Below are 27805 nucleotides of genomic sequence, written 5' to 3'. Positions count from 1 at the left end.
CACGCATAACTCCCCTAGATAGTTATCTTTCATTGGAACCTTTAAGGGTATATCTCCGACTATTGACCCGTCATGATCGTCTGCACGTTACACTCGATCCAGACATGCACGTTACAATACCGCCAACCATGAAAAGGTGCAGCACAAGCCTACTACACAGACTGCGACTAGGGGTGGCGTTCACTCGTCGTTACCTACACCTTATCGGCTGTGCGGACAGTCCGAATTGCGAGGTATGTGGCACTCTTTAGACAGCAGAACACCTCCTGTGCATCTGCCCACGATATATCACGCAAATAAATGCGATGGCCACCGTCTTGTTAAAATATACGAAACAACTAGTTTCTGAAAAAGTTCTGTTGGGACCACCACCTCGTCATTAGCGCGATATTCTGAAAGCGCTGAACAAGTTTTTGCGCGAGACAGAACTAGACAAGAGACTGTAAATATTTTTAGATATATTTCTCTCATTTTATTTTTTCATGTCTATCGGTTACGCCGACGGCGGCGCCGCTCAACGCAGGAACGGGCGCCAAAGAGCCGCGCTCTAAAAGAAGAGCGGCTCCAACTAGCAGCAAACATAATAGAAGTATACACAAGAGAAAGCGGACTTCAGTGCTCAGCATACAAATCGGAATTCATTCGATTCTCCAAAAGTAAAGAACCAAAGGACAGACCCGAGCCTTCGACTTGAGGTCAAGTTAGATGGAAATATCATTCCAGAGAAAACAACCATTCGACTCTTAAGGATGTGGCTACTGTTCAATCAGCGATGCCTCCACACACTAAACATGATTAAAATAACAGCCCAACAAGTTTTTCGTATGATATAGTCCGAGTAACGAAGAATCGAGCAGGAATGAAAGAACAAGACGCGCTTCGTTTGGTAAAAAGCCTACTCACAAGCAGATTAACATACTCGCTATCCTACCACAACATGAATAGAGAGGATAACGAAAAGGCGGACCAAATAATAAGGATGGCGTATAAAGCTAAAGCAGCTCTACGACTACCACAATGTACTTCAACTGAGAAGCTATTAGTGCTTGGCATCCAGAACACATTTGAAGAGCTGGCTGAAACACAAATGACTACCCAGGTTAACCGCCTGTTGCAAACACCACCCGGCAGAGAACTTCTCCAGAGGATCGGCCTCGGCGAACAAGTACAGGCACAGAAGAACCAAGGAAGTGTCCTGCCTACTCAGAGACTGGTACAAGATATCGCCACTACCGAGGAACATGGATCCAACTCTGCATGCTGGGAGAAGAGAAGCAAGAGCCGCTTACATAGATAAAAAGAACACGACGACATTCACAGACGCTGCACCATATCGGCCAAACGCAATGAACACGGTGTCAGTGGTCACAGACCGAAAAGGAAAAGTTACAAGCTGTGCCTCAATAGCCCAAGCCTCCATAACAGAAGCGGCGGAGGCAGCAATCGCATTGGCAATAAAGGAGGGCAGGGAGCAAAAAGCCTCACTGACAACAATCACGGACTCGAAGGCTGCATGTAGGAACTACCAAAGGGGCAGAATAGCCCCTTTGGTAGTTGGTAGTTTGAACGAATGCATACCAAATTCTAAGGAAAGCTCCTAAGGACTTCCCAATCGAATGCACCCAATCGAATCTGGGCGCCAGGGCGGGATGGTATCACCGGGAACTTATTTGTGGACGAGGAGGCTCGAGGCATCACAAATCACCGAGCCTCCACGGACACTGCAGTAGCGGATCCAATGCCCTTAGACCTTAATTGCGCTGCACTTCTTCAATATTACAGGGATAGTAGAAGAGTGTATCGACCACCACATAAGAATCTCACAGCAATGAAATCTACGGCGCTACGCAGACTCCAGACAAATAGATACACCTACTTACACAGGCTACCCACAGCATACAGAGCAGGGTGTTTTTTTTAGACAATACAGATTTTTCATTAAAATTCTGACAGTCAGACTCCTGCCGTTTTCGCACATTAACTCTATGTCGAGGCGGAAATACTTTCCCGCAGCTAAAATGACGTTGACGCGACTAATTAACAAAAACTCGCTAATTAGTTTTTAAATTATTTACTTGAGGGCGAGTGTTTATATTACAAAGTTGTAGTGTCTGCCAATTTATGGCATACCTATTTTTAGAAATCGCAGAAGTTGCACGTAGAAGTTGCGCGCACAAAGCGCGGCGGAACACCGGAATGACACGTGACAGGGAAGTGATGAAACTTGAATGTAGGCGCGCCAAAGCAGAACCTCGTCAGAAAAATCGGCAAGGATTCTGAAATACACTAGTAGACAGCTTAATGTCTGTGGGCGAAGGGTGGTGCCTATCTGTTTCTTTCTTAAGCTATAAAGACAAAGTCTACCCTCCGCTTTACGTCATGGCTCACATGAGCAGCTCGTCGCGGAAATTAAGCAAATCCACCATGAAGCAATAGAAAAAGGGCACCGAGTAATATTCCAATGGCTGCCTAGTCACTGTGGCATTCAGGGAAATGACCAAGCGTACGCATCTGCCCGATCCGCTCACGACGGTGTCAGCAGTATCACCGTTCCCCTCTCAAGATCGGACGCCGCAAAAGAACTTCGTGTGCTAGCCCGTCATATCACGTTGAACTTGTGGAAATCATCGACATTTACAAGTGCACGACTGCATACCTTGGACCCTGATCTTGAATTACGCATCCCGTCCAGCTTATCACGATGTGACTCTACCTTGCTGGTCCGTCTATGGCTGGGAGTGGCCTTCTCAAATGCCTATTCGTATATTATTGGAATGGCTGAGAGCCCATCGTGTGAAGTGTGCGGGTGCAGCGAAACAGTCGCGCACCTTCTCTGTGAGTGCACCAGCTTCAGCTCCGAAAGAGCGGCCCTCTCAGCCGCATTAGGCCAGCTGGACAACCGCCCCCTCACGGAGAACAAAATCCTAGGGCCCTGGCCTACCCGGTCTTCAGCACGAGCCGCTCCGAGGGCGTTGTTGCGATTTCTCCAAGCAACCGGACTCAATGTCAAACTGTGACTGCTGGAAGAAAATGTTGCTGTGTAGTACTTGGACTGCGGTTATGACTTCGTTTTTTTTTGTTGTTGTTGTAATTTGTCGCGTGCTGTCGTCACAAACTCTTCTTCTTCTTCTCTTTCATTCTTTTACATCCCCTTTCCCCTTCCCACGTGCAGGGTAGCAAACCGGAGACTGCTTCTGGTTAACCTCCCTGTCTTTCCTTTCTCCCTCTTCTCTCTCTCTCTTATCTATAAAGAGGCGGGAAAAACTATTTTGCTTGTCTGCAAGAAGAGCTGGGGCCGCAGTGGCCGCCCTTGACTTTTATGCTTCCCAGACAAAGAAAAGGTTGATGTTGCGGTTTTCTTGTGCACAGTTCGAAAGAAACAAATAAACACTGTGCGCAAAAGCAAGGCAATGCGCGGGCACAAGTGAGTTGACTTTTCAGCTTTTCACGGAAACATAAGGCCGCAGCGCGCCGCCATTCAGGTGTAGTTCCTCCTATGTGACGGTAGAGTGTACTATAGAACAGAGGAGTGCTCGGAACGGCCGCAGCTGCAATGCACAGAAAATGAAGCCCAAACAGGGTCAATCCGCTTGTAGCGCTGCGATCGGAAGTCTGCAATGTGTCGTCGTTTAAGAGTTGCGCGCGGCTCCGCCAACGTGGTGCAGGGGTAGAATGCCCGCTTCTCACTCAAAAGGCCCGGGTTCGAATCGCACCTGTCGATGGTGGGTTTTTATTCTTAGTGATAACCTTTCATAGCTGTATTGGTTTTCCTTTGATTCTTAAAACTAGCTTCTGTTGCTACTTATTGATACAAAAAGTAACGTAAAATGTGAAATCGCGTTTAGAGTCTCGTATTCGCAAGAATCTCGGAGACCATACTTTATGTTTTTGTTTAATCCCGGGCGGTGGCGCTGCAAATAACTGCGCTCACTGTCAAATTTCTTCTATTCTATTTGAGGTTTTGCGTTACTTTTTAAAACAACACGTGGTAACTGAGGCTTGTTTCAAAAACAAATGAAAAACAATACAGCTGTAACAGATGACACTAGGAATTAAAACCCACCAACTACAGCTGCGATTCGAACCCGGGCCTTTTGAGTGGGAAGCGGGCATTCTACCGCTGAACCACTTTGGCGGAGCCGCGCTCAACTCTTACACGACGACACATGGCAGACTACCGATCGCAGCGCTACAAGCGGATTGACCCTCTTTGGGCTTCACTTTTGGAAGCTCGTTCCGGGCACTCCCCTGTTCTAGTACACTCTAGTGACGGGTGGTTCCGGTCTGACGTAGCAGAACGGTCGCGTTTCGTGCGCGCCTGGCGCGATAAGTTTCGATTTCACCCTTGAAATTCGATTATGAATATCTGGAACTACGTGCAACTTTCGTGATTTCTGAAAAATAGGTATGCCATAAATTGGCACGTACAACAACTTTGTATATATCAACACCTGCCCTCAAGTAAATAATTAAAAAGTTAATTAACGAGTCTGTTAATTAGTCACAGCAGTGTCATTTTACTGTGGCAAAGTATTTCCGCCTCGACGCGGAGTTCGCGTGCGAAAACGGCATGAACCTTATTGTCATAGAATTTTTATAAAATATGTGTATTGTAAAAAAAAAAGCACCCTGTATGTCCGTGGCGCGGGACCACACCACCTCTATTTCAGATTACGTGGGAACGTACACTACACAGTGAAGAACACCACAACATGAACAACGCATATAATATATATATATATATATATATATATATATATATATATATATATATATATATATATATATATTGTAACGGGCTAAAAAGGACAACGAAGAAGACAAGAAAGACGACGTTGACAGACCCTGCAAGCTGGGCGCCATCTTGCCAGCCGCTGAGTTTATTCCCTGTATATATATTGTAAATATATTCTCCCCGTAACATCTTTGGTGGAGGTGCGGGGTATTTCACTTGCGGAAATCATGCCGGCGGCCGACTGCCACATTTCAACTCTAAGTTACGACAGAGATTCGTGTGCAGAGAAACCTTCCCCTACTACTCCATCAGACCAAGGTGCCTTAACTCAGATGATTGCACCCGATTTACCTACCCAACATGCTGATGAACTGCGCGCTCTCCTTGCGTCCTTTTGGGACATCTTCGACCATGGCGACCGCCCTCTCGGACAAACGTCAGTTGTTAAACATCGGATTGACACAGGCGATGCGAGACCAATTCATCGGCGACCCTACCGCGTCTCCCATACTGAGCGACAAATCATCCAAAAAGAAGTCGACAAAATGCTTTCTCGGAATATCATCGAGCCTTCCAGCAGTCCATGGGCGTCCCCTGTTGTACTTGTTAAGAAGAAGGACAACAGTTGGCGATTTTGCGTTGATTATCGGCATTTGAACAAGATCACAAAGAAGGACGTCTATCCTCTGCCACGCATTGACGACGCCCTGGATTGCCTTCACGGTGCACAATATTTTTCTTCAATCGACCTTCGCTCCGGGTACTGGCAAATTGCCGTTGACGAGATGGACCGTGAGAAGACGGCCTTTATCACTCCCGACGGCCTTTACCAGTTTAAAGTGATGCCGTTCGGTTTGTGCAATGCGCCCGCCACGTTTGAACGTATGATGGATGCCCTGTTGCATGGCTTCAAGTGGTCCATCTGCCTCTGCTACCTGGATGACGTAATCGTTTTTTCTCCATCCTTTGTGACGCACCTTGAAAGGCTATCGAAGATCTTATCTGTCTTCCGTAAGGCGGGCCTGCAGCTAAATTCGGCCAAGTGCCACTTCGGCCGTCGTGAAATTTCTGTGCTCGGGCATCTCGTTGATTCCTTCGGTGTTCGCCCTGATCAAGATAAAATACGGGCTGTGAAAGATTTTCCTGTGCCAACTTGTTCCAAAGACGTTCGCAGTTTCTTCGGCCTCTGTTCTTACTTCCGTCGTTTTGTCAAAAACTTTGCCGACGTCGCGCGCCCTCTCACTCAGCTCCTCAAGAAAGACGCTGCCTTCGTCTGGGGTCCTGAGCAAGCGGATGCGTTCTCCAATCTGGTACAACTGCTTACCTCTCCACCTATTCTCGCCCACTTTGACGTATCAGCTCCAACAGAAGTCCGTACCGATGCAAGTGGTCATGGCATCGGTGCAGTCCTGGCCCAGACACAACAAGGTCGGGAACGCGTTGTTGCCTATGCCAGCCGCCTTCTTTCTGCTGCTGAGCGCAAGTACTCCATTACTGAACGCGAATGTCTGGCGCTCGTTTGGGCAGTCGGAAAATTTCGCCCCTATTTGTACGGCCGGCCATTCACAGTCATCACTGATCACCATGCCTTGTGTTGGCTTTCGTCCCTGAAAGACCCTTCAGGCCGCCTTGGTCGTTGGGCTCTGCGCCTCCAAGAATTCGACTACTCAGTTGTCTACAAAACCGGCCGCTTGCACCAAGATGCCGACTGTTTGTCCCGATATCCTGTTGACCCCCCAGACAGTTCTACGGCCAACCTTTCTACCAACGTTTTCTCTCTGTCCGCTTTTCACGACATTGGAATCGAGCAACGGCGGGACACCTTCTTGCACGATATCATCCAAAGGCTAACATCCGCGACGCCCGACCCTTCCCTTAGAATGTTTGAGCTTCATGATGGTGTATTGTACCGTTGCAACATGCGTCCTGACGGCCCCGACAGACTACTCGTCGTTCCTCCTCACCTGCGTCAGACTGTTCTCGCCCAGCTTCACGATATGCCGACAGCCGGTCACCTCGGCGTTTCACGGACCTATGACAGAGTTCGCCGGCGCTTCTTCTGGCCTGGGCTGTACCGCGACGTCTCCCGTTATATTGCTGCCTGTGATCTTTGTCAAAGACGGAAAACACCTACTACCCATCCTGCCGGACGCCTTCAGCCGCTCGACATACCATCAGAGCCATTCTACCGTGTGGGTGTTGATCTCCTTGGCCCTTTTCCTACGTCCACTGCGGGCAATAGGTGGATTGCAGTAGCAACTGATTATGCAACCCGATACGCGATCACACGGGCTCTTCCAACTAGCTGTGCAACTGACGTTGCCGACTTTCTCCTCGAGGACGTCATCCTACACCACGGCGCCCCTCGGCAGCTCCTCACCGACCGAGGCAGCTACTTCCTTTCGAAAGTGGTTGATGACCTCCTACGCTCATGCGCCACCAAACACAAGCTTTCAACTGCTTATCATCCGCAAACCAACGGCCTAACCGAGCGCCTCAATCGAACTCTTACTGACATGCTATCCATGTATGTCTCCGCTGATCATCGCGACTGGGACACTACGTTACCGTTTGTCACCTTTGCCTATAATTCTTCTCGACACGATACCGCTGGGTTCTCTCCATTTTTCCTTTTGTTCGGCCGCGACCCTACGCTACCTTTCGACACACTCCTGCCGTCCAAACTGAGTTATACGTCGGAGTACGCTCGGAAGGCAATAACGAAGGCCCAAGAGGCACGCGAAGTTGCTCGACGCCGACTAGCGGACTCGCAGGAAAACCAGAGGCGTGTATATGACGCCCATCATCGTGACGTCCACTACGCGCCCGGCAATCTGGTTCTGCTTTGGTCCCCCACGCGCCGCCTGGGACTTTCCGAGAAGTTACTCCCACGCTATTCAGGCCCTTACCGCATCTTACGCCAGGTGACCGACGTCACCTACGAAATCGCCCCTAGTGACCCCACCGTCGTTCACCCTCGCACTGACGTAGTTCATGTTACGCGGCTCAAGCCCTACCACTCGACTGCCTCCTGATGAGCACCGGGTCGGTGCTTCAGCCGCCGGGAAATAATGTAACGGGCTAAAAAGGACAACGAAGAAGACAAGAAAGACGACGTTGACAGACCCTGCAAGCTGGGCGCCATCTTGCCAGCCGCTGAGTTTATTCCCTGTATATATATTGTAAATATATTCTCCCCGTAACAATATATATATATATATATATATATATATATATAGGTAAAGTACTACAACCATTAAGGAAAAAACAATAACAGAAAGAATGACAAGAAAATTACAGATGAGCGCTAGCACGATATCATAATTGGCCACTGCTACTCAGGTACATAAATTCTGCATCGCAGCTCAGTTGTGAGGCTGTGCCTGTCCTGTGCTTTTCTTAATCTTCGTCATCATCCACGTGAGCGCTGCACCAACCAAAAGATGTTACAACCAAGTCGTACTGAATTCCTAGTAGCCTAGAGCGGTACTAAATCCGTAGACTATGATCTATAACGACATATCCGTCACTAAAATGCGCTAAAGAGTGCACTGAGTTGCAGTTATTACCGTTTCAAACCCTTGAGCTGCTGAACATTCAGAAGTTGCTAACAGGAACACCAATATTCCTCAAGCGTGCACATTTTGAAGGCGCAGGTATTGGTGCGAACATGACCGCCTCCTTAAATGACGCATCTCAACGAGCATATCGTGCCTTCAAGACGATTATCAAAATGCGTTCGCTGCAATTAGTAATAGGGAATAGTAAAATTTTACAGTCCCTTTAGGCAACGCTAAGGAGAGCACATGCGAAAGCCTACGCTCTCACGAGACACTCATTACATTACTTTCACATACAAGAGTAGAAGCTTGGGCGAGTTTGTTTTGGTTCATGACGGCGTATAGCATCACGCGAACGTGATAAAAAGGACAGAGTAGAAGAACTACTCTGTCCTTTTTTGCTATGTTTGCGCACTGTGTTATACACCGTCATTACGTTGCCGTTTACAACAGACGACTTAGCCACGTGATCCCTAAAGCTACGTCACAACAAGAGCAGCCCCGGTCTTCTCAGTGGCGGTGCTCGCCTCCAATATTCGAAAAATAGGTGCCGTTACGCTACGCCATAGCGTGGTTTGCGTTTGACTCACGCGCATCAGAGACAACCCAAAGGGATTTCGTACGAAAAGCACGGGGCACCAAATGAGGAAGATCTCTATATATTATTGAAGACCGCATAGGCACGCGCGGTACCTTACACTCACCCTGCACAACAGGCGTCGACTTCTTCATCGGTCTGTCATCATCGAGTTCGGTGGTACGAGCGCTCGAGGCTTCGATGAGGGGCACACAGGTAGGAAAAGACTCGCTCCACACACCCTGGCCGAGGCAGTGAATTATTCTTTTTCCTTGAAGACGGTACCCTGTATGGCAGCTAAACTCGTAGACTTCTCTGTTTTTTTGTCGTACTTCCATGTGATCCATTTTCGGAATTTCAGGGCACCTGTAGAGGTCTGATTGAACGGAAAAACGAGAAAGAACGGTGGGGATCTAAGAGTGAACATTAGGGTAATATTGTTTTCGGCATGACAAAATACTGTGAACTTTCGGAGGCAGAACTATTAACTGCCTCCAATTCAGCATTTGTGTACTCTTCGTGCAAGAAAATGTTTCGTTCATGGCATATGGAACACTCGAGAGTATCCTGAACGCTTAATCAGATTAGTTGCAAGCCACATTAGAACACGTCTTGGCGACACATCAGTTCGTTTGCTCTCCCCTTGCATCGGTCTCCATCTAAAATGTTTCGTATAGCGTCCAGTTATACACCGGCAGCGAAACCTTCATGACACCTCTGGTACTTACAGCTTCAAGTGAACAGAACTACAAAGAATGCCTATAATTCATCCTTCGTCCTTATGGTACAGTTGGTGTGGCTTTTACTGTACAGGACATATCGACACAGGATGCATATAGTATATAATACCGACTGTTAGACAGAGAATACCAGCTCATCTGCAGCAATTGTGGTTCTAGGGAAGCAGGCCCAAATTAAATTCAGGGTGTCACACAAAACGGCATCAAAGGCGGAAGAAATCGCTGCCCGTTGCCACTTTCAAGAACGTCACCGATTAACTGGCACATAAATGAGGACGTGCTTTGTGATTGTTAGATAGTCCATCTAAAAAATCCAGTACGATTCATTTAAAAGTAGCATACAAGCAGATGGTATCTGGTGTTAGAAAAATCAGCTATCACTCTCTGGAAAAACAAGACGATGGCATAATAATTCAGCGGCTTCCATGTCCTTGTCGCAGGCTCTTCAGTCACGATCTGCAGCTAGCCCTCCTCGTTGTCCATTGAAACTCCTATTAAAGCGAATTTTGTAGCCCCGACACCGCACATGACACACATGACTTATTGTAGAAGCATGCCTGATTTGTTGGTTTTTGTACTGTTTTTGTATGTTCAATCTTTTTTATGCACATTTTGACTTCTCTGTGCAGCAGGGACTTTTTCGAGGATGCAGGCTACATGGCAGCGCGTTGTCGAGCACAGGGGCAACTTTCGTAGGTGTGACTGCGTATTTTTCAGGAATTGTTAATAAATTCCACGCATGTTGCTGCAGCTTAATGCGTTTTCTACATCCGCCACAACGTATTGGGTGGCGCAGGTTAACATTCCCTAGGCAGATTAATATTTTTGAACACGGGCTGTCGCCACACTCTTATTCAAGTCCTGGCTAACGCACGCCCAGTAGGCGGGACGCTTCAAAATTTAGAACTCCCGGCTATAGTAGGTATCAGGAAAGGAGTTAGCCGCGACAAGTGTATATAAAAAACGTGCACCTTTCACCGCCGCCTTATGGACGGCCTGCAGTATTAATTGCGCGTGGGTGTGGGCCGCGTGAACAGAGTACTGGCTACAGCCCAGCGTATGCTCCCGCGTGTTTTAACTTGTGCCCAGCCAACGCAACGTCTGCATACACAATTCTAAAACTCTATTAGCCCACAGTCAACCGCTACACGGCGTGCCATTTGACGTCAAGGGAGTCCACATTAGGGATACCGCAACCTGATTGCTTTCTTGCTTCCTGTGCATGCCACAAACACACAAAAAATAGTAATGAAGACGCTGGATAGGATCAATGGGGGATTAGTGAAGAGACCTTCGTCCTCAAGTGGACATAAAATAGGCTGGTAATGATGAAAAACAAAAGACTTCCTTGGACAAATTCGCGAAATATTTGCCGTCAAATGTACATATCTAACTTAATGTTCCGTCAGGAATATCGCGAGCTGAGGAGATGCTTCTGTGCCGGCTGTGGCTTGGCGTGGCCTTCACGAATGCCTACTCTTGTCTGATTGGAATGGCGAACAACTCCACATGCAGTTACTGCAGCTGCGAAGAAACGATCTCCCATCTTCTGTGTGAGTGTCCCCGTTTCAGTGCGCCAAGACAAAAACTTTCGAATGCCCTAGATAAACTTGATAATCGCCCTTTGTCGGAACAAATGGTTTTGGGACCTTGGCCGAGTCCGTCGTCAGCGCAGAAGGCTTTCAAAGCATTATTGCGCTTCTTGCGGACAACTGCAGTCTTAGAGACAGACTCTAAGCAGTGTCATATTCTCGTTTCCTCTTTTTTCTCCTTTTCTTGCTCTTTCTTTGTAACATCTCTCTTCTATCATCTTTTATCCCCCTTACCCTTTCCCCCAGCACAGGGTAGCCAGCCGGTCTAAGAAATGGCTAACCTTCCTGTCTTTCCGCTTGTTTCTTCCTTCCTTCATTCCTTCCTTCCTTCCTTCCTACTATCAGTAACTGCATGCTGCTGAAATCAAGTGCGCGCAGTAGAGCTTCCACGAGGTGCTCTAGTTCACCCTTTTCTCCTAAATCCACGGTAAGCAAAGCCTAAGAATAGACAGTAATATTTGCGTAATTAAATTACGCTCCTCTGGAACGTACATATGTGCCAGCGCCAAGTGCGCACGCCAGTGGATGTACCTCGTAATAACATCGCTGCACTGGCTTAAAAAGTTCAGAAATCGTTAAACACCCTCATTTTCGACAAATGGCCACTCTACGCTAACTTTCTTGCGATAATATGTCATAATTTAGCACTTTAAATTCCCCGTGACGACTGCCGAACTGAGGCGCAACCGCTTTGTATGTGCGCAATAAAAAAATCCAGCTTGCACCAAAAGTAGCATCCTTCATACACCATACTCGTTTAGTGAACTGGGAGCGCGGAAACAAAGGACGACACGGCAGTTGTCGTGTCGTCCTTTGTGTAGTGATGATGATAATGATGATGATGCAAACTTTATTTGGGTCCAGAGAAGACGCAGGGGAGACCCCAAGTTGTATAGTTCTTCGTCGTCTTTTGTCTGTTTCCGCGCTCCCAGTTCGCTGAGTATGTATACCAACTAGCCCACCTTCTATCGATCCTTTCACATACACCATACGTTGTCTTTTAGCATCTGCGTATAGCTCTGCAACACTAAACCCTATCACTCGATGGTGTCAAAAACATTCGCCATTACGGCACCACTATACTACGTTCTGGATTTCTGTTGTACGCAACGCCTCTCAGTAATCCTCACATAAAAAAAATTAAGTACATGTATACGTAAAAAACCCGAGAAGGTTATCCTATGCACTCTAGAGCCACAAACTAACATACCCCAGTCGCGTGCGCATGCAAATGGTGTGGATTCAGCTCGTAAATGTTTGCGTGTACAGCCGTATTAATGCAAAATGCACCGAATATTTATCAAAAGGTAGACCATGTATTCAGTTAGGCAGTGCATGCCCATGAAGGGGCCTTTCGCACCAATACTACTTAGTATACATTGCATGGACTCGCGCTTCCAAAAAAATGTTCCAGTGAACTTATGTGAAAAATATTGCATCACCCAGCGTGATTTTAGCGCAATGTCGGCTTTGAGAAGAGTATGAGGTGATTTAAATAGCGCGGCGGGACCACTATACCAGCGTGAATTGTGATGTTCTCAAAAATATGGCCACTGTTGAAGTCGTAACAGAACGTCGCAAATATTTATGCGATAACTACCGCTGGATATATCCAGTCCATGTTAGCAGAAAATCCCCGCCTGCGCACTGCGTGCCTGAGAACGGCGAACGGCGAGCCGCCGTGTCTCCAGCGTGTCGGTCGCGCGAGTGGCGTCCAAAGTAAACGGCATTTCTTCCGGGCGCAGTCCGCCGAGCGACCGCGAAGCTTCGTATAATCAGAGCCAGCTCCTCGCTTGCATAGTCGACTCAAACGTGGGCCACACTTTCTATTGAAGGAAAAATAATGCCTGCTGGAATAGTGTCATTCATTTGAGGGGAAACGACGTGCACTGTCCAAGGTTTAGAACCAAGATGAGTTCCTTTACAAGTAAAGTTCATCTGCAGTGCGTGCACGGCGCACCGCACCTGCTCGGGCGTGTTTGCATATTATATATATGGCCCACAATACCACGATTAATAGCGCATGTTCATCTCAGTGTGTAATTATTACGCGGAGAGGGTCGAGCCAACAACGATAACAAGTAAAGCATCCTGGCATATGAGCGTGAGCGGTTTGTTCTGAAGCACCGTCGACTACGGCTTCGAAATAAACCGAATAGGTTTAGTGACGATATCGGCTACCGGCCCCGTAACCGTCGGCGGTGACGCAGCCAGCGACGCTACTTAGAACACGGCGATTCTCCGTCGGTAACCGGCTACGTCGCTCTGCGGTTGCCACAGATGGATTCGGAGCTCACATTGCACGGCAAGCGAATCTTGACGTTGAAATCTCGTTCTATCCACGAAAGGCAACAGGCTGTTGGCTAACATGAATAGAACTCGGGTATTATGCACGCCAAAATTCTTTAAATGTCACTGAGGCGCCAGTGCCAAATATATGCGTAATGGTTTGATCTTTATACCAAGCACGCATGTTCGCTTCGGGCATGCTCCCAGCAACAACTTGAGTGACCTCCTACATATTTTCACGAATGTCATTAAAAAAAGTCTCCTTACGTATCAGTGAACGCTGCATGCATAATAACGACCTGCACTAATACGTCAGAACGTGCAGCAACCTGGTGCCTTATAACCCCGTTCTTTTACAACCCTCGCCGTGGCATGATGCGGTGTAGTGGTTAGCGGACGCGCTTGCTGATTTAATGTTCGCGAGTTCGAATCCCCGTGTGTTTGTTCTGAATATTTTTGTGATTTACTTCTGAGTGTAATACTTGTTTGTAGGTTACGCATGTTATAAAATGTTTGTCTAAACCTCCACATCCCCAGTTAGGGCTTCAATTTATTTTTTTTTAGCCGCTTGATATACCGCCTATAGCTATAGGACGCGCCGCAGCTAGGACACGCCGTAGCTAGGACATGGTCACGCGGAACGAGGAGACCTCTATAGCCGGCCTCGTAACTAGCCGAATAATCTCGGGCCTATATTGAGTACCGCCTATGAGATGAGCTGATGAGAAAACTACTACGACGCGGGACGGCTACGGGCGGCGCCGGCTTCAGGTTGTGCCGGCTTCAGGTTGTGCCGGTCTCGTCGCCGGGCTATAGACTGACACTTTAGGACATGATTGAGAGTGTAGAGCCAACGTTTCGACAAGTGTCTTGTCTTCTTCAGTCGATGCCTTGAAGAAGACAAGATCACTTGTCGAAACGTTGGCTCCAGCGACAGCCCCTGTTCAAGAATCTCTTCAAGCCTCCATCTTGTGAACTTGTGCCTTCCCAGGCATATTAGTAATGCGTGCCTGTAAATACTCAAGGAAATTAACTATGTGAAAACCATCTACTAAACTCGATTGGAATCGTACGCCGCATGCGGTGATTGTAGTTTGAGATTTCACCCACGGCTTGTTATTTTATTATTCGTTAATTATGATTCCCTCGTATTAAGAATATAAGCCAATCGTAAATGTACGCATAATCATGAGTTAATCATGCCGTTAAACAGAAGAAAGTTTCTGAAGTTTTTGCCAAAGGGGGAACAAGTCCGCCTTTTTCGGTTCGCCTTTTTAAATACGGTTTTTACTCTCTCCTCCGTGACACCAACTTTATGCAGTTACAGCGAAGGTGCGAACTCCTGCCAGGAAATCGGTAACGAGATCGGGCTACGTGTTCCAGGCAAGCGAAGATGCTTCCCCATTGTGCGCCACTAAATCCCCCCAGAGAAGCATTCAGTCAGTGGGCATAACTAGGAGGGCAATCAGAAGACGTCCCTTGAGATGATAAGAGAATTGCGGGTCTCTTTTCTGGTTCTTGTTTTCTCGTTGGCAGTCTGTACAACTAGCGTTCGTCGCGTGGCATGGAGCTAGTGAAATGGGTCTAAGGCTCCACGCTCCAGGTTTTGCTTATTTTTCTATCTTAGTACAATCATACGATTTACAATGTCATTCAAGCTTTCTTTCGCTAATATTAACGTTTGTTGGAGTGCAATTATTTTTTATATATTGTGACACTGATGCTCTGATGTAGTACATATTTACATCTGTCACGACTTAAACGACGATGTCTTGCGTCTCTGTTTGTTGATCAGCGCAAAAAAAAAAGCGTTGTCGGAAAATAAAAGTATGCATTCATAATCAGGGTGTTGAGCCGTACCCGATATAAACCATGGACCTAAAGGGGAAGTTATGCGGCGATATCGATCTGATTTGATGCGTGTGTGGAAACCGTGAAATTCTTGATGGCGGCATTTGACGGGATTTGTAATTGGCTGTGCTCATGGCGCTCGTAAAGGACAAGACGCCGTCTCACGTAAGGGGACACCTGTCTTGGAAGTGCCGGTTCTGAGTGGCGATAGGGCGGCTCACGAGAAAATGAAGGCGGGCAAATTATTATTTGGTTTGCATACACAAATACACAAGGACACAGTGGAAAGAGGGAAAGAGCAGGCTGACAACTGCCACATAAAGGGGTACAACGCCAGCCTACTCTTGCGGGAGGAGAGAAGAGATAGAGGAAAGGAAGATAGGAGGAGAGAGATGAAAGAAGATTGGAAAGTAAAGAAAAAAATGACGAAGACTTCGACAAAATAAGTAAAAAAACACGAAAAAAGTCTATAAACAGGTCCCGGGAAAGTCATCGTGCGGTATACCGACAGATGCGCACCCTGAATTTAGTTTACTCTTGCCGCTGAGTGACTTGTGGAACAAGACTGTACGCAGTATTGCAGTTTTCATTCCCGCAGAGACCACCTGACGACGCATTTTCGCCCCCGAGTGGATTCAGCAGAACTCCAAATTTTGAAGTGCCCTTTTTGAAGCTATATAGACACCATACATCTTGGCAAGTTTACCGCCTCTTCTGCTTTTCTATTTGATCAAGGTGTAAAATGACAACGTGAGTATACTTACGGTGACCGAGCACTTTGATTTGCCTCTCGGACTTGTCTGCTTTTCTACAAACAACATATGCCTTGTCGCCGAGTTGAAGGGTGAACTTCGCTCTCGAAAAGTATTGTTTATCATACCATCTTTCCGTTTCTGAAAATAAATTTTTTGCGGAGCCATCAAGAAAATAGCACATCAGTAAAAAAAATGCCGCGCACGCAGAGCAACGTTTATTGATAGACGGACAGCGAAAGTTCCGTCGCAACTATACTCGAAACATTTAAGAAACCGTTTTTAACACTTTCATGCTCTACTTTAATTACGTCATTAGAGACACGGCCGCTTAGAGATTATTTTCCTGCCCAGACGGGCATCATTTACCAAGCGCAGCCTAAGCAGCCCATTCTCTTTTATAACTAACTGCATTAATTACATTCCCACTAGCTAACTTAATGGCACATGTTTATATATGACAGTTCAAGGAAATCGTCCCAGAAGTCAAGTTCGGTGTCTCTACATATTGAAATAGGCGAGGAGACCTGGATAACTGGTGTGCAATTAGTCTCTCAATTTACTTGATTACGCACGTGGTGCCGCGAAGCGTAGCTCTGTATATAGCGTAAGAGGGTGTCGAAGTATAAAGCTAGAAATCTTTAATATATGTACGGAGTGATATGTGCCCGTAGTGTTAAGTTGATGAAATGTAAAAATTGCAAGGAATCCGTTGGCCAAAGCAACAGTAGGCTTGGTGAGCTATTTCATGCATTCAAAGTCGTCAAAAACTGTTAGGTTAACGGAGTAATGTGTCACACTGCACCATTTTTAAAAGAACAATACATTGTAAAACTGTGACATGATAACAATTTTTTGCCTAAATGGCTGCCTAAGGCGAGGCGTGCTCATTTGATGGCCGGAAATTATCGTGCATAGGTGTTTAACTCCGTGCTCCATGTACAACTGCAGCGTCTACACGCAAGAAAGACGGTTATGCTGCCGCACTGTCCATGCTAAGATACTCCACACTTGGAATGCCCTTTGTTTCTGTAGAACGTTGTAGCTACTGTAATAACGAAATATGGCGTACGAAATCCAGATCAAACATGTTCCACTCACAAAGTATGCGAGTATACTAGGTTTTAACTTACAACAGCCTTGATGTGCTTATAGTCGAATCAGGATTCCACACAGGGCCGCTAACTTCATTAGTTCATGAGCTACCTAATTCATAAATTAACTGTCTTTGAGAGATCGCATAAACTGTAGGAAAAACAGACCTGTTCAACTCCAGAATTGGTACAACGATGCACTTGATGGGTAATCTAACACATGCTTTGTTTTACGTCGTTAAATGGTTGTGTTATGCCTTAGATTTTGACTACCAGCAGTTTGCATGACAGCGATCGTCCTTTTGCCCTCTCTTGTATGTTTCTGAAGCGCTCTTCAGCAAGTTCGTACCAAATAGCTCGCGCAAATACCGTTTTAAGTTTCCATTACTTTTATTTGTTTGTGATTGGTAATCTGCATTGTCACTTTGTGCATTTTAAGCTGATAATATCATTGAACTTGCACATTCTGAAGAAAACAAGACACCAGCATTTGTACGAGAACTGGCGCTCGAGCACTCAGACAGAACTGTGCTCATGTCAGGCCCGTAACTAGGGGGGGGGGTTGAGGAGGTTCTGACCCCCCCCGAAATTTTTTTGATGCTTTAAGTTTTCGGGTGATACTAAAATATTTACACGCCTTCACAGCGACCACCAGCTGCCAAAGTTACACTGCAACTTTCCTGGCATTGCTTCCCTCTTCTTCCTTTCTTCAAACCTACCCTTTTACCAGAACACCTCAGCGCTCCCTCCCTCGCACCTGCCCTATTTGTACAGCTTTGCACTTCGCCCTCGCGTTCCTTCGTCTTTCACCCCGTAGCAGCTCCTTTATTGATTCCAGATGCTTTCCTTGTGCATTGCCGCAGGAGAAGTTATCCGTCTGTGCGGACCGCACGTGTCGGCTTTGGGTTCCTACGAAAAGCGCGTCTCCTTCTGTGAACGTAAACAGTTCGACAGCAACGGCAACACCAACACGACGTGCGCAAATTTGCCAGGGAACGAAACCCCTAAGCGGAAAAACTCAGCGGCGCATTCCGAGGACGCAGGCTGCAGGGTAAACTTTTCTCAAACTGTAGTCCTCGCCACCGAAACGAATCATCGAAGATGACATCTACTGAAAGACTGGCATATCCGAGCAACTTCGAACAACCTTAACCACACGCAAGGAAATCTACCTCTTCTGTACACAGAAGGTATATGCGCCTCCCTACAAAGCGCACAAAGCGAGGATACAGCTGGCACACAATCCGGCACCAGCGGTCAACTTTCACAGGAGAGAAAACGCCGCCAAGCTGGGCTGCGCGCGGGAGTACAGAGGCTGACGTCACAGCCTACAAAGTGCATTTTTGGGGGGTCACGGCTATTTAATTAGCGCAGCCCAGAGAGAATTATGCAGGCGCCCAGGGAGCCGTCTGTGAAAAGGTGACTTTTTCACAGGAACGGAGCAACACCTCCTTTCTGGACTGTACCACGGGAGTGCAAATGTCTCGGCAGTGCATTCTTGGGGGTTCACGTATATTAAGGGGAGTATGCAGTGCCAATGGAGTCTTCTGTGAAAAGGTCTTTAAGTAGCGTTAATCCAGTTTGCTGCAGCTGGAGTACAATAATGGGCCTGCATGCACACCAGCTGTAGCGGCGTTCAGAAAACACATGCGCCACGCGGGAGCCGGCGCGTTCATCACACTTCTACATTCTAGCCACTGTAAAGTGGATAAGAGAGGAAGAAAACATCGCCCGCCGTTCACGCCAGGCAGTCGAAGCAGTCGCAAACGTCTTTTTGGAGCCACTGGCCACTTCTGTGTGCGTGCACAGGATTGCGGCAGCAAAATGAAAAGACACTCTGCAACAACGAAGCAAAGGAGTCTTGCGTCTTACTTCAAGAAAGTTCGAACCGATGAAGCGGACGGAGAAGAACCGCCTCCTTCGAAGGATAAAACTTCGCCCTCCTCAGCACTGGTGGAAAGCCAAGCGCGTCCGAACTTCTGTAGCGACTCAGGAGAATGCACCGGTTTATATGAATCACCTGAGAACGAACACAAGCAGGACACCCATGCGCCGCCGGGAAATGATGGTGGCCGCAGTGCAACTACTAGTGACCTTTGTTCTACAGTCAACGCTGGGCAAAGTGACGCCTTTACCACTGGGCAATGCCCAAGGAAGGTGAGTGGCATGGCACCTACACATTCTGGTTCGCCTCCCCTCACACGTCTCTGATCTCTTCACTGTCTCTGCTTACGTACGGAACGACCTAACCTGCTGCCATTCCCGTCGCCGACTTCGCGCTGGCGACGCTACAGTGGCAGCTTGTAACACATACATACCGTTTTTGAACCGCGGTTACATTGTGTTACTTCATCAGGAGCCGTTGGTCGCGGTGTCCCCGGCTTTGGTGGTGCTATTGTCCAAACTTATTTCTTGCTTTAACCAGAATTTGAGGTTGACATACCAATTTCTTTATTTGGGTACAAATAATTGAAAAGTACCATCGAATTATTACAAGTAAGCGATGTACTTGTTTTATTCACGAAAATAAGCCAGTATAAATCTTAAAAAATGGCAGCCGTTCTACACGCAAACCCCCCCCGAAAAAAATTCCTGGGTACGGCCCTGGCTCATGTACTACGTGAAGATGCTATTAGGTGAACTTCTTGGCGCTCGAGTAGCTTTACGTTTATCATAATATATAGCGAAGGTAAATGGCGTTGCCAATAAGTGAACGGAGCGAAGTCACGTGAGCCGTAATTCTGGAGTGCGTGCTTATTGGTTTTCTATGACCATGCGCGTCATAAAAAAAAGGACACCATACTTACGAATGCGTGCATTTGTTCCTGGGAGCAGATTAACATGTACTGGGATACTGCTCCAACACACCACCAGTACTTCTCTGTTTGGTTCCACATACACTTCTCCGCCGGGGACAGTGTGCGTTTCACCTTGGAAGTACATGTAGATACCACCAAGCTCTTCCGATTCTCTGCCGTAACAGTAAGGCACTTCTGGAACCCATTGGCCATTAACGCATTGGGAGGTTGGAGGGCCTTTCAGAATCGTTTCGCCGACAGGTTCGCAATGAAATATCAGCTCTGTTCCATTAAGGACGCTGCCTAAGGACATTATGCGAATATGGGCAAGGTGGGCCTTGAAGCGCTCTGCTCTCCTCGGGAGTGTGCAAGTTCCTGGTGGTACTTCTGGATCAACTGTGAAAGCAAAGAAAAAAAAAGTCGCACGGCACGCTTATATTAAAGTGGTTAGTTAATGACGCATCGATGCATTATTTAAGCATAAACTCACACGAGAGAAAATGGAAGCATCCAAAAATTGAAAAAAAAAAAACAGCGCAAAAACAGGACGAAGGAGGGTGACACGAGGACGGGCGCTGACTGCCAACGGAAACTTTTATTGAAGAAACCAGGAATACATACATGCACAAAAGAATGGAAAAAAGAGTAGGTTAGAAATTTAGTGACGTGCGTGGCGTCAAATATCTTATTTCTTTTTCGAACAGGTCAAGCGACGGAACGCTTACATATCGCTCGCCCCTTTGTCGGATAGCAAAGGCTTCGCAAAGGCTTCGATAGCAATATCTCCCGCGCGCTCCGTTGACGATAGCGTTTTAGGAGGGGACGTCAGACAGACTGGGGGTGACACCAATGCCTAGCACAATGGCTCGGTTACTACCGACAACACTCTTTAATGAATTGGCGTGTTCCCGAAGCCTCTCGTTGACGTACCGCCCAGTCTGTCGAGAGGCTTCGACCACCATCCAGCGGCCGTGCTTCGACAGACAACGAGAGGCTTCGGGAACACGCCAATTCATTAAAGACTGGTGTCGGTAGTAACCGAGCCACACATTGTCCTTGGCATCGGTGTCACCCCCAGTCTGCCTGACGTCCCCTCCTAAAACGCTATCGTCAAAGGCGCGCGCGGAAGGTATTCGAAGCCTTTGCTATTCGCCAAAGGGGCGAGCGATGTGTAAGCGTTCTGTCACTTGACCTGTTCGAAAAAGAAATACGCTATTTGACGTCACGCACGTGACTAAACTTCTAACCTACTAATCTTTTTTTTCACTCTTTCGTGTATGTATATATTCCCGGTTTCTTCAATAAAACTTTCCGTTGGCAGTCAGCGCCCGTCCTCGTGTCACCTTCCTTCGTCCTGTCTTCTCCCTGTTTTTTTTTTTTTTTTTAACTTTTGAGTTATGTACCAACTAGCCCGCCTTTCGCCGCTTCTCCAATGGAAGCACTGATCGCATTACACACCGCAATCATTATGCTGTTATGCATCATTTTTTGTTTTAGTATCCAACTTTGCGAAACACGCTGTTGGTTATAATAGAAAGTTTCTTGCAAGTTGTTCTACCCATACTTTAACGTCGTCGTCGTCATCATACCCTCATAATTATAACCATCGTTATCAGCATCATCATCATCTCATTATTATATCCCCTGCGTCACAAAAGCCTCAACCAATGATCTCTAATTTGCTCTTTTGCGCAAGGTTATTCCGCTTTATGCTTGCAAATTTTCTAATTTCATCACCGCACCTAACTTTCTGCCATCATCCGGTTCGTTTCCCATTTCTTGGTATCCATTCTCTCGCACTTACCGACTACCCGATTTATTTCCGACGCATTACATGGCCTGTGCAGCTTAATTTCTTTCTCTTAATGACAGTTAGAATGCCGTCACCTGTGTCTGCTCTCCGATACACTCGGCTGTGTTCCTATATCATGATGTTACGCCTATCATTTCCCGCTCCATAATTTCTTGAGTTTAACCCACCGCGGTGGTGTAGTGGTACGGTGCTCGCCTGCTGACCCGCAGGTCGCGGGATCGAATCCAGGTCGCGGCGGCCGCGTCTTCGATGGAGGCGAAAATGCTTGAGGCTCGTGTACTTAGATTTAGATGCGCGCTAAAGAACACGAGATGGTCAAAATTTCCGGAGCCCTCCACTACGGCGTTTATCATAATGAAATTGTGGTTTCGGTAGGTTAAAGCCCAACAATTATTACATTTCTTGAGTTCAGTTTTTTTTTTATCCTCCGAGTTTCCGCCCCATGTAAGTGCATGCAAAATGCAAGGATTCTACACTTTCCACTGTAGGGACAGCGGCGAGCTGCCGGTCATGATTTGGAAATGAATGCTGTATGCGCTCTAGCTCATCCTTATTCTTCGGTAAATTTCCTTTTCTGTTAGGGATTACTACTGCAAAATAGGATACAAAACTCCGTCAAATCGTTGCAAGAAGTTTGAAAGAAGGGTACATAAATGCAGTTGTGCTCTAAAAGAAGATTCCAAGTTAATAAAATGCCGAACGAATGTAGTGTACAATATTCACGGATTGAAAAGCGACATCGTTTTCTTTTTTGTGTGTGTTTTTTAGTATCAGGACAGCTATGAGCAATGCTCGTGATAACCGCGTCATGTCGCTGTAAATCTGGCCGCTAAAGGTAATGTTTGCTCTGATGCAAGTGTTCGAGTCAAAATCATGCCGATATGGCACGAACTGTAGACACTGGAAACAAGGGTACGTCCATTACTTGGCCCTAAACTTTCGCGTTTCCCTTCCCCCAGTATAGGGTATTGGCCGCGAGATCGAACAAAGCCGGCACCCAGCGGCGAACGGACGAAGCCCCGAAATGTGGATGCGGGTGGTCCGCCGCCGCTCCAGCAACAGTGTGCCTTGTGTTTGCTGGAGAATTCGCGATGGAAATTGCAACGGGGACGATTTGGTCGACGTTCAGTAAACTCATTCTTTCCTTTTAAATGCGAATGCATTTCTTAGTCGGGGGTTGTCCTGCGTCCCAGGCCGGCATGCGCACAGATCTCTCCGCGCGTGCTCCTCCTCGCCCCTAGCAACAGCTGCGCCGCGCCTAGCAACCGAAGCAGGTGGTGAGCGGCGGAGGGTAAGGGAGAGGAGGAGCGCGCGGGCGTGTGATGGCGCTTGCATCGCGGAGCAGCTGAGGGTAAGAAAGAGGAGGAGTGTACCCGGTGAGGGTAAAGTCCCTGAAACTTCGTAAAGTAGCGACACTTTCCTCCTCCGCTCGCGTTCCTCCTCGTTCTCCGCAGAATTAGCGTGCACATCCAATTTATCCGGTATTATGGTTGCCTTGTACAAATAAACCCGTGGTATGTAACAATGCAAAAAACCCCGGTTTCATAGGTGATAATATGTTACAATGTGCAGTATAGTCATGTATGCTCCAGAGCTGGAGACGACAAGTAGATGTTCAATATCATCATTCATATGTACATGAGGTTACAGAAGACGAGCTGGCGTGTCTGCATGCGTGTAACGCAATAAAACCTCTTCAGACAGTCATAATTCCAGCCCTATTCAGCCAAGAAGATGTCTTAACGCGCATTTAGAGACATATCGAACCATTTTCAATATATTTAGCACTATTAGGTTGGCATCAGTTTCTTGAACGTCTCAAAATTAAGTAAGTAAATAACTGGTAATTGTATATTACAGCTTTTTCTTCCCCCACATATATCGCAGACTGCATATGCGATGAGAAGATATAATTTTTCTTTTTGGAGAGCCGAGTTCTCATTTTCCCGCACTACACCAGTCCCGTTGAAGTGATGAAGTCGACGTGTAACTTGAGGAGGGCTCGATATTAGTTGCGATGCGGATTTGTGAGCTTTATCACTACACTTAACGACGGCATCGTGTCGCAGAATCTTAGCGTGAAAGTCATACTTAGAGCGCAACGAAAATAGGGACGCAAGAAAGAACACCAGAGAGTCCCTGCTTTCGTCGCGCTGTAAGCTTAAGCATGAATTCGTACAAACTGGCCCAAGTTGCAGTTCTCGTACAAGGCAAACGTCGGAGACCCTTGAACACAATCAGGTTCTTTTAAGCAAAGCTGTTGATTGTGTACGTAAGAGTCGCGTATTAAAATTCACGAAATACATGCCAAGCCACGGCTCGTCGCATTTCGTGGCACTGCACATGACAACAACAAATACTGCAATACACACCTCCTTTGATATAGGCGCGGGCGCCCTATGCGCCTGCGCTTATATGGGCTCTTGTATAATTGTCAATAAGGGGGTTACCCACATTTTCTTCCGCGGAAAGTTGTGTTCGACAGTGCGATTGTGGGGAAAATGTTACAGTTGTACGAGGCGAGTTGGGCACAGAATTCCGATCTCCCGCAGAAAATTGTAACCGAATTGACGTATCGCCGTATATTCGCATTTGGCTTCTCTCTTTCAGAGTAACTTAGTGTCATGCTACGCTGCTGTTCCAGCGTGTTCAACTTGCATATCATGGCTTTGTTTCATGAAGTTCCGAACTTCCAATGATTTAATATACTTTCGCACATTGTTAAACGATCTTCGTAACTAGTTTTCATGCGAATAACCAATGATCAAACTTACTTTTCTCGCACCAGGGAGCATTAGGATACCACGTGCCATTTATACAATGCAGGTCTGCTTGTTTCTCACGTCGATGCTGCTCGCCTCTAAAGTGATACCCATCTTCGCATTTCACAATGAGGCGAGAGCGGCCTTCATTCACGATGGTTCCAGGCCCCATTTCCGTCTATAAAGAAGCAAGTGACCCTCAGAGCAGGCATGTTTCACAGATAACTCTACCCGAATCACATGTGCATTTTTTGGGGACTAAAAAAAAAAGAAAGCAAAGCAAGCCCCCACAAGATGCACTTTCATTTCGTACGCACGGAAGTGGATGCTCGCATCTTTCTTCCATGTACTACATTTGTCGCTGATTTTCGCTTCCAATCTCTGCGATAAACATTAATCCTCATTTTACGTCTATTTTTTTATTAAACTTATTGTTGCTACGGCAACTTACCATTGCGCGATAAGCTAGCTGCGTATTAGTTAAAAGAAAAAAAAACACAAACAAAATGCCATATATTCACAAAAGACACTGGCTAGCGTCCTGAAATTGATTTCGACAGCGCTCTTGCAGTGGACACCCGAGGAGAGAGAAGAAGAAGCGACGCCGCTTTCACAACCGATACAGTCAATCCCCCAGGAAAGGACCGAAAGGGTTCCGAAACGTCGGGCCCACCAAAAAAATGTCGCCCGCATCTTCCCACGGGGGGAACTCGAGTAAATGCGCCGCAGAGTGGTGGGGGTATCGAGTGAATGTTGCGTAATTGGATTTCGCAGAAGCGTCGCGCTGCCTGAGTGATGGATCCGCTGCTCGACGTTCACCAACGGTTGCTGCTTCTCGAGCACGACGTTCAGGATCCACAGCCCGTCGTTGCCGTTTCGCAGCTGCTTCTCGTTCCCCGAGTGAAGGATCCGCAGCCCGTCGTTGCCGTCTCGCAGCAGCTTCTCGTGCACGAAGTTGCGGGTCCGCAGCTTGCTTTAAACGCTTACGTTCAGCGTCGTATGCTCGTCTCTTCGCAGCCTTGTCTTCTGCGTTGCTTGCTGTTGTTGACGCCGACGACGGTGAGGGTCGGGTAACGTTGCCTTCAACGAGTGGTGGGACGCTGATTGAAGGTACTGTTGCTTCCATCGAATCTACTCGAGTCAAGCAAAGCGTCAAGTCAAGCAAAAGCCAAGTAAGGACGCCCTTGACTGAATTCCGAACGGGCGCCCCGCCGCTTACGCGTATATACACACCGCCCGTGTTCGATCGAGAGGAAGGAGGGACGGAGAGGAGGAAGGGAGGGAGAGAGAGGAGAGGCCTGCTGCCGGCACGAGACGAGCCGAGCATGCGAGGGAGGGAGAGGAGAGGCTTGCTGCCGGCACGAGACGAGCCGAGCATGCGCAGTGGGGGTGTGGACGGCGGCCGACGCCGCAGGTGCGACTAAGAAATGTTCCGCATTTTAAAAAATCAGCTATTTTCTTCGCACGTAGTCGGTCAAGGCGCCGCGCGCTTCCTGCGCCCCCGGCGGCCGCCTTGAAGTGAAAACCATGATACAACATAGTCATGTCACAGGCGAACAGTAGTTTCTTGCCCGTCACGCGCTCGCCCAACCGCCCTTCTCTGCATGATGTGCTGCGTGCGTGCGCCTCTCCAATGCAGTGGAACGTTTGCCGATGGAACGCCGTTCCCTCTGCCGTTCCTTCGTCAACGTAACGAGTTACCGTTACAGTTCCACCGATCCTCAACGGAACGGTGGCGTTCCTCCGTTCCTCCAAAAAGGAACTAGTTCCTGGAACGTCGTTCCGTACAACACTGCTACCAATAAAGCTTAAATCTTTCATTTCGTGTCCCTTTCAAAACTGTTTAGAAGACAAACATTGAATGTGAAGGCAGTCTTACCGGACTATTAAAAGCCGCAACTGACCAGTGCGGTTTCTGCAAGACCTTGGAGCCAACGTGGCGTGGCACGGTACATTCTTCTGCGACATGAAAGGAAAGACTTGGCATTCATGACGTAATTCGTTCGTTAGAGGTTCGTGCTATTACCGGTCATATATATATGTAGTGTCCCATTAAGCCACCATAAAAAGATCAAAGATATATATATATATATATATATATATATATATATATATATATATATATATATATATATATATATATATATATATATATATATATATATATATATATATATATATAATTTTTTATGGTGGCTTAATGGGACACTAAAGAGCAAAACGATTTTTCTCGTATCAGTAAACTACTTTTTCACGATACCAAACACACCATGCTTGCTGTGAGAAGACGCTTAGTAAGCGAGAAATCGCGCGAAAAGAAAATGTGAGTGGCGACGCCACCTTGAAGTTTCCGCACCATTCGTTGTGACGTCACATATTTCGACGGCGGCTACTAGGCCCTACGTAGTTCCTAAACGGTAAAAATGAAGTACACAGTCTTCTGAGGGGGCCACAGAGTTAACATACCAAGTTTGACAGAATTTTGTGGAGCCAATGTCGCCAAAATACGATAAGTACACTTTGAAATCCGTGACGTCACGCGTGAAAATTTTGGCGCAAAATTTACAAATGAAAATATGAACCTAATTTTCTCCTTCATTAATACACCTATGGCAGTGAAATTAACGGCATTATAGTTCTCAAAGTACAATTTATCAATCTAAACCTATTCAATGTTTCTCTTTAGTGTCCCTTTAAAAACGAATAGTTTTCGTACGCAATGCTGTATAATGCTATGTTAAACAGTTATATAACGCTTAGACTCCAATGTTTAGTAATTATGTCTTCATAATCAGCAGGCAAACGACCTCGTACCTGGTAGGTAAGCATCCCCATGTTTAAATGACAACGAAAAGGTTTTTTAAATGCGAAGCATTTTTCTTATCGAACCCAAGACACTTCGAACGTTTCTATCTATCTATCTATCTATCTATCTATCTATCTATCTATCTATCTATCTATCTATCTATCTATCTATCTATCTATCTATCTATCTATCTATCTATCTATCTATCTATCTATCTATCTATCTATCTATCTATCTAGCACCTTGCGTCTGGTGCTCTCGTGATCGCCTCCTTAACTTAGTGTAGACCAAAATTGGCATGGGAGAGTAAAAGGGTTTGACGAATATGACTGTCTGGTCATGGCATGAATAACCTGAAAATCCTGCCGCGTACGTCGTCAAACCCTTCCCTCCAGACGCGTGTGGCACATACCCGTATACCATGGGCCGCGGTATA

At 46.9% G+C, this 27805-nt stretch overlaps 1 protein-coding gene across 1 annotated transcript in view; it reads right to left on the bottom strand.

The window, feature by feature from the left end:
- The window catches only part of LOC119396734 (sushi, von Willebrand factor type A, EGF and pentraxin domain-containing protein 1), a 229425-nt gene that overhangs the window by 68972 nt on the left and 132648 nt on the right, over nt 1-27805 (bottom strand). Inside the window, exons 11-15 of the mRNA XM_037664045.2 lie at nt 26443-26522; nt 24576-24741; nt 19998-20384; nt 16109-16237; nt 9000-9248 (exon numbers count right to left, since the gene is read on the bottom strand). Of these exons, the coding sequence (XP_037519973.1) occupies nt 9000-9248; nt 16109-16237; nt 19998-20384; nt 24576-24741; nt 26443-26522 (1011 nt within the window). The remainder of the gene's footprint in view (nt 1-8999; nt 9249-16108; nt 16238-19997; nt 20385-24575; nt 24742-26442; nt 26523-27805) is intronic.

The sequence above is a fragment of the Rhipicephalus sanguineus genome, chromosome 1 (genome assembly GCF_013339695.2).
Source record: "Rhipicephalus sanguineus isolate Rsan-2018 chromosome 1, BIME_Rsan_1.4, whole genome shotgun sequence".
Classification (NCBI taxonomy): Eukaryota; Metazoa; Arthropoda; class Arachnida; order Ixodida; family Ixodidae; genus Rhipicephalus; species Rhipicephalus sanguineus.
This window is presented reverse-complemented; position numbering and strand designations above follow the sequence as displayed.